Here is a 12,594-nt window from a genome sequence, read left to right on the forward strand (position 1 = left end):
AACATTTGAAATTGTTGGTTTATGATTCTATCTTTGTTAGCCACCTTGAAGGGGAAAGGAAGAATATAAATGTTTTAAATAAAAATAATCACTCATGGCATTGTGGAAGCTTTATGGAAATCATGTGCCATTTTTGCTGCACACTTGAGAAATTATCACTGCCTTGTTGTGGCGAAGGGGCTTGCGTCACTCAGTGAAGCCATAAGCTATGCCGTGCAGGGCCACCCAAGACGGACAGGTCATGGCAGAGTTCTGACAAAATGTGGTCCACTGGAGAAGGAAATGGCAACCCACTCCAGTATCCTTGCCAAGAAAACCCCATGGAACGTATCACAAGGCTAAAAGAGATGACGCCGGAAGATGAGACCCTCAGGTCGGAAGGTGTCCAATATACTACTGGGGAAGAGCAGAGGGTATTTCCAAGTAGCGCCAGAAAGAGTGAAGCGGCTGGGCCAAAGCCGAAAGGACACTCAGCTGTGGATGTGTCTGGTGGTGAAAAGAAAATCCGATGCTGTAAAGAACAATATTGTTTAGGAACCTGGAATGTCAGATCAATGAATCAAGGTAAGCTGGAGGTGGTCAAACATGAGATGGCAAGATTGAACATCGACATCTTGGGAATCAGTGAACTAAAATGGACAGGCATGGGCGAATTTAATTCAGGTGACCATCATATCTACTACTGTGGGCAAGAATCCCTTAGAAGAAATGGAGTAGCACTCATAGTCAACAAAAGGGTGGGAAAAGCAGTACTGGGGTACAATCTCAAAAATGATAGAATGATCTCAGTATGAATCCAAGGCAAACCATTCAACATCACAGTAATTCAAGTCTATGCCCCAACCACTGATGCCGAAGAAGCTGAGGTTGATCGGTTCTATGAAGACCTACAACACCTTCTAGAACTAACACCAAAAAAAGATGTCCTCTTCATCATAGGGGATTGGAATGCTAAAGTAGGAAGTCAAGAAATCACCGGGATAACAGGCAGGCATGGCCTTGGTGCACAAAATGAAGCAGGACAAAGGCTAATAGAGTTTTGCCAGGAGAACACGCTGATCATAGCAAACACTCTTTTCCAACAGCACAAGAGGCGACTCTACACATGGACATCACCAGATGGTCAATATCGAAATCAGATTGATTATGTCCTTTGCAGTCAAAGATGGAGAAGCTCTATACAGTCAGTAAAAACAAGACCTGGAGCTGATTGTGGCTCAGATCATGAGCTGCTTCTTGCAAAATTTCAGCTTAAATTGAAGAACGTAGGGAAAACCACTAAACCAGGTATGACCTAAATCATATCCCTTATGAATATGCAGTGGAGGTGAGGAATAGATTTCAGGGATTAGACCTGATAGGCAGAGTGCCTGAGGAACTATGCACGGAGGTCCGTAACATTGTTCAGGAGGCAGCAACTCAATCCATCCCAAAGAAAAAGAAATGCAAGAAAGCCAAGTGGCTGTCTGATGAGGCTTTACAAGTAGCTCACGAAAGAAGGAAAGCGAAAAGCAAGGGAGAAAGGGGAAGATATACCCAACTGAATGCAGAGTTCCAGAGAATAGCAAGGAGAGACGAGAAGGCCTTCTTAAATGAACAATGCAAAGAAATCGAGGAGAACAATAGAATGGGAAAGACTAGAGATCTTTTCAAGAAAATCGGAGATCTCAAGAGAACGTTTTGTGCCAAGACGGGCATGATAAAGGACAAAGAAGGCAGGGACCTAACAGAAGCAGATGAGATTAAGAAGAGGTGGAAAGAATACACAGAAGAACTATACAGGAAAGATCTGAATGCCCCTGATAGCCATGATAGTGCGGTCACTGAACTTGAGCCGGACATCCTTGAGAGTGAAGTCAAGTGGGCCTTAGGAAGCATTAGTAACAACAAAGCTAGCGGAGATGACAGTATTCCAGCGGAGCTATTTAAAATCCTAAAAGATGATGCTGTTAAAGTGCTGCATTCAATATGCCAACAAATTTGGAACACTCAACAATGGCCGCAAGACTGGAAAAGGTCAGTTTACATTCCAATTCCAAAGAAGGGCAACGCCAAAGAGTGTTCAAACTACCGCACAATTGCGCTCATTTCACATGCCAGCAAGGTGATGCTCAAAATCCTACAAGCTAGGCTTCAGCAGTACGCGAACCGAGAACTACCGGAAGTACAAGCTGGGTTTCGAAGAGGCAGAGGAACTAGAGATCAAATCGCCAACGTTCGCTGGATCATGGAGAAAGCAAGAGAATTCCAGAAAAACGTCTGTTTCTGCTTCATTGACTACGCTAAAGCCTTTGATTGTGTGGATCACAACAAACTGTGGCAAATTCTTAAAGTGATGGGAGTACCAGACCACCTTACCTGTCTCCTGAGAAACCTGTACGAGGGTCAAGAAGCAACAGTAAGAACCAGACATGGAACAACCGATTGGTTCAAAATTGGGAAAGGAGTACGACAAGGCTGCATATTGTCACCCTGCTTATTTAACTTATATGCAGAGTACATCATGAGAAACGCCGGGTTGGATGAATCACAGGTCGGAATTAAGATTGCCGGGAGAATTATCAACAACCTCCAATATGCAGACAATACCACCCTAATGGCAGAAAGCAAAGAGGATCTCAAGAGCCTCTTGTTGAGGGTGAAAGAGGAGAGTGCAAAAGCTGGTTTGAAACTCAACATTACAAAAACTCAGATCATGGCATCTGGCCCCATCACTTCCTGGCATATAGAAGGGGAAGAAATGGAAGCAGTGACAGATTTTACTTTCTTGGGCTCCAAGATCACCGCAGATGGTGACTGTAGCCATGAAATTCAAAGACGCTTGCTCCTTGGGAGGAAAGCTATGGCCAACCTAGACAGCATAGTAAGAAGCAAAGACATCACCTTGCCGACAAAGGTCTGTCTAATCAAAGCTATGGTTTTCCCAGTAGTAATGTATGGCTGTGAGAGCTGGACTATAAGGAAGGCTGAGTGCCAAAGAATTGATGCTTTCGAACTGTGGTGCTGGAGAAGACTCTTACGAGTGCCCTGGACTGCAAGGAGGTCAAATCAGTCCATCCTAAAGGAAATCAACCCTGAGTGCTCATTGGAAGGACAGATAGTGAAGCTGAAGCTCAAATATTTTGGCCACCTAATGCGAAGAGAAAACTCTCTGGAAAAGACCCTGATGCTGGGAAAGACTGAAGGCAAAAGGAGAAGGGGACGGCAGAGGATGAGATGGCTAGATAGCATCACCGATGCAATGAATATGAACTTGAGCACACTCCGGGAGAGAGTGGAGGACAGGAAGGCCTGGCGTGCTGTGGTCCATGGGGTCACGAAGAGTCGGACACGACTGAACGACTGAACAACAACAACAAGAAGACTTTGGCCCTGATCCAGAAAGGAGATTCCTGTGTTTAGCAGGCTTCAGCATAAGCAGATCAGATGAGGATGTGGAGATTCTCTTTCGCACACTTGAACAGGAACACCTTCTTCCATCAAGTTTGTTTGCCTTGACCAAAGGCTGTGGCATAAATGGAAACAAGCCACAACAATATATTCTAGCATAATAATTAATACCATAGCAATCTCACATGAAGATTTGATATATTAGATATGCTTTAGATCAAGGGTGGGCAATGAGCAGTTTCAGGGTTGCATGCAGCCCAATTTCAAAAGCCCTCTGCCAACAAGCAGTTCTAGAGTGATCTTTCCTCAGTAGCCCAGTGGGAAGGAAGGAAGAGTGGGGGAGAGAGGGAGGGAAGGAGGGAGAGAGAGAGAGAAAGAAGGGGATGTCCGAGAGAGAGGGTGGTGGTGGTATCACACACACTTTTGGCCCTTGCCTGCTCACTGCTGGCTTCAGCCCTGCCCACCAGATTACCAATGGGCTGCAACCCAGGACAGATCACAGCCTCCCCCCCACCCCCACCCCCCCAGGGAAAGCAGCCCTCGGAAGAAAAAGGGTTCCACACAACAATTTTAGATAGCCACATCATGTCATCTAATTTTAGAGGAAGCCAAGGAAAAAGTAGCCACATACCAAAGCCCCCTTCACACGTTAATCGCATTGAAGGGCTCAAATTGTACAACGGGGCAGTGGGGCAGCAGGACCGAGGTCATGAAGCCCTGTCCCCCAACATCCATGCATTCAGTGAGGACATCTGCATTATAAGGGTTCCAGCTTGTGCAGAAGTGTTCGTACAGAGACTTCCTCTACCTAGATGTCCATGCTCAACATTAAGTACCTTCTGTCCCATCTCTGGGACATTCTGCATCACGTGTTTTGATGCAGATGTGTACTCTTAAACAAATTTGATGCAAATCTGTTTTTGAAGGACTGCATAAAAATGCGTATGTATTTTCATGCACATTTATCTAAATGTACACATTTTTGTACACACTTTTCTGAATATGGCATTTTTGTTTGCACTTTTCCTAAATATACACATTTTTGCAAGCAATTTCTCTTAATATAATGTGGGTTTGCGAACACCTTTCCCCAATATACATATTTTGTGTGTAGTTTTCCCTGCTGTACACACTTCTGTGCATTTTACCATATTATATGCAATTTTGTGAGCATTTCTTGGTTTGCAAACTGCATTGCAAAATCTGGGGAAATGCAAATATCGCGGTTTTACTTCACTGTAGTCTGTGCATAGGTTTGAAAAGTACAAGTTTGGTAAATTCGCAGCAACATGCAACCCCAGTGAGTTTTTCACCCATCCTGACAAGGGTCGGCATAGCAAGCATGGTAGAGGAAGTGGGCACATGTGAGCTGGGCACTCCATGCGTGGGCGTTTCCATGTGGAGACCAAATGCGTATGATCTGTCTGACTATTTAAAGGCATGTGCGTGCCACTGGACAAGAATATTCTGTTGTCAGTATTCCTGGACGCCTCTAATCTGGCTCCTTCGCCTCATCCCGCCTTCAGCTTCACAGGAGTTGGGCCCCATGCCTATGTGCAGTCACACCTTCACAGCTCATACTGTGCCTCACATGCATGGGAATCCACACCCACGCCCTGTACAACACGGAATCCTCATCATCAGATGGGCGTGTGTGAGAGCCAGCTAACTGCTTATCAAAGCTTATAAAGGTTTAAAATGGCACCGGTGGAAATTCTCTCAGATGATTATGTTATTTTGGAGACAAAAAATGCAACACAACAAAAGCCTTCTGGTCTACATATGAGCTTGGTGCTGTCCACTTTGGAACTAAACAAGTCGTACAATGCTGCATGAGGGATAGCGTCGGGACTCAGTCCCTGCACACGGATTTAAAATACAAGTCAAGCTGGAAAGGGAAAAAGCTTTAAAATCCCAAGAGCAATTCTAGTTTTGCTATCAGACTGCTTTGTTGATAAAAATCCAAGACCAGCTGGGGTTGGCCAAGACTGAGCAGTAAAAAAGAGAAAAAGTAAACCTGGGAAATTTACATGAAAATGCTATTATTAAAGGAGTAAACACAGAAAAAGTGGGGGGTGGAGACTGTACTAGGTTTGGTTTTTGCTGTTTTGGAATCTACATAAGCTCAGTGGGGAATCTGGGGTAAGATGGGTCTTTCTTTTGGCTGTGGTTCAACGGAGTAGAAAAAAGGGGGAGAAGGTACACTGAAAAATCTAGTAATTGGAAAATAACTAACAACAGCTCATTAGTTGTGTTTTCTGTTTCTACTCTGCCTCAGCCTCAGCCGGAGCTATTAGCATGCATTAAACACCTCCAGCGTGTGATGGAGTCATGCTTGGAGTGCAGCCATGGGATCCTAGAAATTGCAGATAAAAGCAGAGAGGAAAAATAAATCTTGCAAAACACACACACACACACACACAGAGAGAGAGAGAGAGAGAGAGAGACCCAGACAAAACTAGTCAGTCTTCAGCAGCCTGGGTCTACCTGGATACTGGCTTTGGGGAACACAGGTTTACTGTTTTCTTGGGGGGGGGTATATGTGCTTGGAAAGGAAAGGAGGTCTGTTATACTTTCAATTTTTAAAGGCTTAAGAATTATTGCTTTTTCCCCTTCTTCCAACTTCATTGCTTACAGACGCTGATACATCATTATTTCTGGCCAGAAAAAAAGCAGACTATTGTCTCTCTCACAGGACAACTGTGCCAGTATCACTCTTTGGGTTGACTGGCAGGGGCGCTTTGAGAGTAGCTTGTCTCAACGCCCCCCCCCATCTGTTTTTTGGTCTCTATTGAATCATAATGGCTTAGAGCCTAGATTCACTAAAAGGGTTTTGAAAACAAAACCAGAAAAAAGACAAGGCTACCCAAATGCATAATGAATTTTCTTCTTTCCCAATAAAGTTTATTTTTGCAAACCTCCCTTTGTTCAAACAGAATCAGCAGCGTTAAAGATTTATGTCGCTAAGCAATGCAAAATGAAAACTGGCCAAGCCAAGTCAAATGTTTTGAATGACTTAACCCATAAATATCTAGAATGAAGGCAACAAAAAGGGGGCACTAATCTGGCATCTTTCCTCTCGCTCATTTTCTGAATAGCTCTTTTTAAATGCAAACCCCAGAAAAATCAAGCACTACAACAAAACATGATTGCGATTCAAGCTAGTGACCCAATCACGTAGTCCCGAGTGAGAGTCAGGCTACGCATTGCACTCAACACATGAAAAGCCATATGTATGAGACAGGTTGAGAGTTCTGACAACCCCACGCCCCCACCCCAAGACAGGCAGAGCAAGCTGGAGGGAATGATAGAGCCACTCACTGTCCGCCTTTTTCTCTGCCATCTTTTATCTCTCCTTATCTTACATCTCCTTCAGCAACTAATTTTCCTTAGGGATTGGGAGGGGATGGAGCATGGACAATTTGTTGCTAAGAAAAGATAAGCAGAGATTTAAAACAACAACAACACAGAGACAGAGAGCAGCCTAAAATCGTGCACTTAAAACGGGCCTTTCTGCTCAGGACAAGCTCCCTTTACACGCGCTTCTTCCCCACCCTTTCCCACTCTTTCCCCCCCTTATCTGAGTCTTCCATATGTCTTCCATTGGTTTCATTATGGCGCTGTGGTCTAGCTTCTCTTATTGCAGCGTTTCCTTTTTCATGAGGGAACTCTAGTGGAACATAAAACGCTGTAATTTGATACCTCATTATCTCCAGTCTTTTAAAAAATGGAATACAGGTCATTTAGTGCGGGAGACACCCTGGAGGTTAATGACATCATCGAAAGGGCCCTCAAATGTCCGTGAGTAAGCAATCTCAATAGCGGGATAAAAGCTCCGTGTGAAGAAGCCCAGAGAATGGCAACTAGAAATTCTAAATTCTCCTCCAATTTTCTCTGTTGCAGCAGTTCGAGTCTAACTTATATGGAATTGCTACTTTTCACATATGAGTGTAAAGGAGATGGTTTGATATTCAGCATCAACTTATGATATGACATCCAAAGATTCTGCAGAAGCAGTCAACATTTCACAGTATCTGACATCTGAGTTACAACAGAATTCAGCAATTTTTATACTAACTTCATTCATTCAGACCATTAAAACAATAACATAACAAATGTTGGTGTCAAATTCAGATTGTGACATTTGATGGTTAAATTTTAAGATTTCAACACTGGAAGCTGAATTTGCTTTAAATGTTATTTTTTGTTGTGGTTTATAATTTTTGAGTAAGTACACGTTATATATTCCTAACAATGCAAATTGTAAGTAACAAACAAGGGGGATGGAGAGCTAAAAAGGCTAGAGGGAAGGAGGGGAAAATCAAATATAGGGTGGATTTCAGGGTGACAGAGTAGAAAAGTGGGGAAATCCGGACAAGGGTGAGGTGGAGGAGGTACAAAATGCTAGTTGGTTTTACAACTGTTGTTTTGTTCCAGATTGAAAAATTAATCTCGAATCTGAAATTCTGAATTGTGCCAAATGTGCTTTGTGTCAAATTTCAAAATTTCGCAGAATGTTACGTCAGCTCAGTAAGGAAACCGACTGTATCTGGGAGATGGAGTTAAGCTCTCTTCAGCATCAGACCAACTATTTGCAGCATTACTGGGCTGTTAAGTCATTTTTCCCTTCCCCTTTCTACATCATGGGAAATAGATTGGAACAGGAGAGGATGTAGATTACATTAAATAAATGTGGGGATAAGATACAAAGGTGGGTAAAGCAATTCTAAACCCCAGATCCATTGGCTGGCAGGGGTTAGGATGGTGTGGCAACCCAGTCCACCAGCACAAAGTTCCGCCAAAAGGGAGAGGGATGTCCATTCTGGGGGCCATAATTATGTCCACAGAAAGCTAGGTGGGTTTAAATCTACCACCGGTGGTGTCCCTGAAATGGGGCATTCTGGGGAGGGGCATCTTCATTTTCCCATGAGACCCAGAATTGGGCCTGCTGCCAATCAGTGTTTTCCTTCTATGACCTTTTCTTATTAAATTCTTATATAAGTTAGAAAACATAACACTGGATCAGAGCTAATAGTAAAACTCAATCATTTCTCTATTAATATTTTTTATTTTGTTGCCTTTTTATTGCACAAGTCTATCATATGTAGTGAAAGTCCCCTTGACTTTCGGAGCATTTCGAACAACTATGTTTTTATTAATCTTATTTATTGCCACAGGAATAATGTAGCATGTATTCATAATTTTCTAAAAGTTTTCTCTAATATCCATACATAACAAAAACTATTTCCTGCTGACCATAAATACCCTGACTTCCATTTGAATATTAGTGCCTATATGTTGCATACATCTTATCGTATAATTTTTCATTTCTCACTTGAATTTTAATTTTAATAGAATTCTATCAATTTTAGACAGTAATTAGTTTTGTACTTTCATTATCATATTTTCAAATTCTCCTGAGCAACTAGTCTTAAGAGAATTGTATCAATTGTAGACAGAAATTTTGTGTATATGTTCGTTATTAGATTTTCAAATTCTGTGTTTTCTCTTAAGCGACTAGTCTTTACACATCCAGTATAAATGCCCTGATCTGAAAATATTCAAACCATAGGCCTTTCTTCCTCATGACTATTTTTTTAAATTTCACTATAAGTTTGAATTTTATTAATAAATAATTACTAAAATACATTTTCTCCCATTGATAGAATCTATAAATGTATACCACAGAGGCTAAATGCCATTCATCTGGGCTTAAACTTGCTTTAACTTTGCCCAGAGCCTCATAAGGTTGGAGGTTATCTTTTGCAATGGGTGGTAAATTACATAGTAAATTATATAATGGAATATTATACCATTCTCCTCTTTTTTCCCTTTCTGCATAATTAATGTTTTCTTTCGTAGATGTTTTATTTTTTGAAACAAATTAGGATATTTCATTTTGCCCTTTATTTAGTTGTTCATTTAATATTTTGATTGGAATAAACTGGAAGAAATTTAATTTTGGCAGTAAGTTGGGGTTTCCTTGTAAAAAGAAAGGCAGTACAAAAGTAGGGTTTGACTAGAAGTTTCAGGGGTTTGGCCTCCTTCTCGCAGTCTCCAGGAGAAGGACTGAAATCTCAGCAGGGGCGGGGGGGTGGAATCACACAGGGCAGGTATTTTCTCCTTGGCCTGATGAGAACATTTGCTATTAGTTCTACTCTGGTGCCCATCGGACTCTGCCCTGAGCCACCAGCGTGGCCGGACTCTAGTCTCGCCCTAACTCAACAGGGGCCATCCCTCATCCTCACAGGGCTCTAGGAGGCCCCATCTCCTCACCTATGCTGCACTACGAACGCTCAGCTCCCAGGCCCTGCCCCCTGAGGATCAGGCTGTGAGCCTCAGCGGTCCTGAACAGCTTGTCTTCTAGTGTAATCCGAAAAAAGAGGAGTACTGCGCACCAACTGTAGGAGCCATACAACGCCCATCACTGCAGAAGCGCAAATGCACATTTTGAAAAACAGATTCAGAATTTAAACACAATTTTCAAATAACCCAGTTCTTTAAGTGATTTGTGATGCTCAAAGTTCTGGGTAAGCAAGATCTTATATGAACAAACTATAGCTCTTTGCCGTATAAACAGTTTGGTGCATAGACAGGGTTTATTTAGGTGGGGAGGGCGGGTTGTACATTTCACTTCGAGTATTTTTTCCAGCACGTCTTTTATGGCCTATTTGGCTCTGTGGCTATTGACATTCATTACCTGAAATTTCCTCCGGGCTACAAAATACTGCATTCTCCTTATGACTTTGACAGCTGTTCGATGGGCTTCAGTTAGCCTACAAAACAAACCAGGCACTAACATTACCCCCCCAAAAACCATTAAAAATACAGAGCAAATTATTTCCTTCACTACCAATTTACAATAGTGTTAAACATGCACGTGCCTTTAGATTTTTGTGCTTTGCCCTTTTATATTCATGTAGCACAGAATTTTCTAGATTTCTGATAGCTTTGCTCATACCCAAAATGGTTCATGGTGTGAAAGAGAAGAAATCACCTGCCTGCAGAAATTACTTTGAATCAGTCACTCTTCTAAGCTTGTCTCCTCCTGGTTGGAAGAAGGCAGGGCCAGAGACTCAGGGGACGTCTCCTCTGAGGATGAACTCTGGGGGCTCCCAGCAGCTCCCAGTTATTTAACTAACATTTCTCATGGCAAACTGACATATCCTAATGCACAGTTTGAGAGTTAGCCGTTTGAGGCATTTGAAGAAAATGAAGAAGGCCGCCATCACCACAAGTATGGGAAACTCAGGACATCAAAAGAAATGACTGTCACTTGCAAGCAACTAACAAGGCAGGCAAATGACACCTTTCGCTACAGTGCTTTCTTTGAAGATTGCCCACAAACCACTACCATAGAGAAATCAAGACCTGGGAAAATATTTGGACACTTAGAGTTAAGACAAAACATCTTTACAGATGTTAGACTTTATTTCATGAAAATGAGACCACTAAAGTTACAAGACCACAATTTTTTTTTTTACCAGCAGCCCATTTACCAAGACAAGCCTATGTCAGTTGTTTGCAATACATCAAGACTGACAAAACCCGCCAGTTTAGAAAAGCTTCCCTGCCTGGTCACCTGGAGTGGTTTTCTTAGGCACCACAGGCGACCATGCAAGTGACTATTTACAAGTCTGCTCCATTTGAAAGATGAATTTATTTCACACATTGCATCAATTAAAAATCACAGAATCATAGAATCATAGAATGGTGGGGTTGGAAGGGGCCTATAAGACCATCAAGTCCAACTCCCTGCTCAATGCAGGAATCCAAGCCAAAGTGGGGTGTCTCTGTATACCAATTGCTGGGGAACTCGAGCAGGAGGGTGCTGTAGTTGCATTCCCTTAGGCATCTGGTTGGATGCTGTCCAGAGAGAAAGCTGGAGTAGGTCGGCCTTTGGTCTGATCCAGCACAGCCCCTCTTCTGTTCTTAGGTTAATCCACTGTGGGCACACGCAACATGGCCCAACATGATTGACCCTCACTGCACATGCCCCCAAGGACGACAAGTAAGGGGGGGATTTGCAAAGCCCTTGCCGCACTGCACATCTCTCATCTTGCGCCTCCCCCGCCCTTCCGACCAGGGCTAACTGACAGCACCTGCCATGTGGGGGAGAGGAGCGAGGGGGGCAGGAGCAGGCAAAGCAGACATCGGGGCCGGCTCCGGCCGGACTGCCCCTCCCTCAAGAGATGAGTGGGGGAGCAGGGCCATCCCACCAGCCCTGCTGATGGTCTGTTCCATGTTCCCCTCTTTTCTCCCACCTCTTCTGCCTTGTGTGTCATGTCTTTTTAGGCTGTGAGCCTGTGGACAGGGCCTGTCTGTTTTGCTGGTGGATAGTAAGCCTCTCCAGGGGCCATTTTTGGCGGAAGAGCAGGATAAAAACACTACACACACACACACACACACACACACACACCCCTTGGCATGCAGAATGTATCACACATCCCATAAGGGAAGATCTGAGTGAGGGGCTTTAGAAGCACCATCCCTTGCCGCGTTAGACTGGGATTGTCAGGTAGAGGCTCCGCACAGCCTGGCCATCGCCCCCAGGCTGCATGAGACTCCCATATCTAAGGCAAGGAGGGGCTGCGAAGACACCGCTCCCCCTCTGCGCAGAAGACCTCTGTGTATTCACACTGCGGCTCAGAACCTGCTGGGAAGAAGAGGGTTCTGCGTTTGTTCCAGAAATGCTGCCGCCACCTCCAAAAGCAGTTTCCAGTCTAGATTCCCCTGGGGGCAGAACTCTGTCCCAGCCTTCGTTTTAAGGAACTCATTCTTCTCCCACCCTGGAATAACTGGCCTCGCCTTGCAGGCTCGCTCCTCAAAATCACCAGTTTGCACTGGTGATACGCTGCAAACTCTGCAACACAGTAGCTGGATACCAGTCTATGTTGCCTTTTTCACAGCAAAGACATTTCGTGACTCACCAGGGCTGAGTAACTGCACAAACATCCTCGCTAACAGCTAAGCAAATGTTACTTTTATCATTGCAAAGAACAATATTCACAGTGCTGTCAGTATCAGCACTTTTCAGAAACCTAAATCCTTTTACGCTCAGCTCAAGCCAGATGATCAGTGCTGTTTGTTTCCTGTGCCAGGTTGCTCAGAGAGTATTTTTCCAACTGTGAGAGTCAGAACGCCTCTCCTGTGTTGTTGGGGCAGCCCAAGATATTTTGCTGCCTGAGTCGAGGGACAAGACAA

At 43.7% G+C, this 12,594-nt stretch overlaps 1 protein-coding gene across 1 annotated transcript in view; it reads right to left on the minus strand.

Moving 5' to 3' along the window:
• Window positions 1-12,594, minus strand: part of LOC146340295 (potassium voltage-gated channel subfamily KQT member 1-like) — a 474,824-nt gene that overhangs the window by 241,061 nt on the left and 221,169 nt on the right. The window contains 1 exon segment of the mRNA XM_084811380.1: window positions 10,091-10,166. Within this exon segment, the coding sequence (XP_084667506.1) occupies window positions 10,091-10,166 (76 nt within the window).

Source organism: Heloderma suspectum, chromosome 7, assembly GCF_057233095.1.
Source record: "Heloderma suspectum isolate Gila_16-S chromosome 7, 16-S_ref, whole genome shotgun sequence".
NCBI classification, from domain to species: Eukaryota; Metazoa; Chordata; class Lepidosauria; order Squamata; family Helodermatidae; genus Heloderma; species Heloderma suspectum.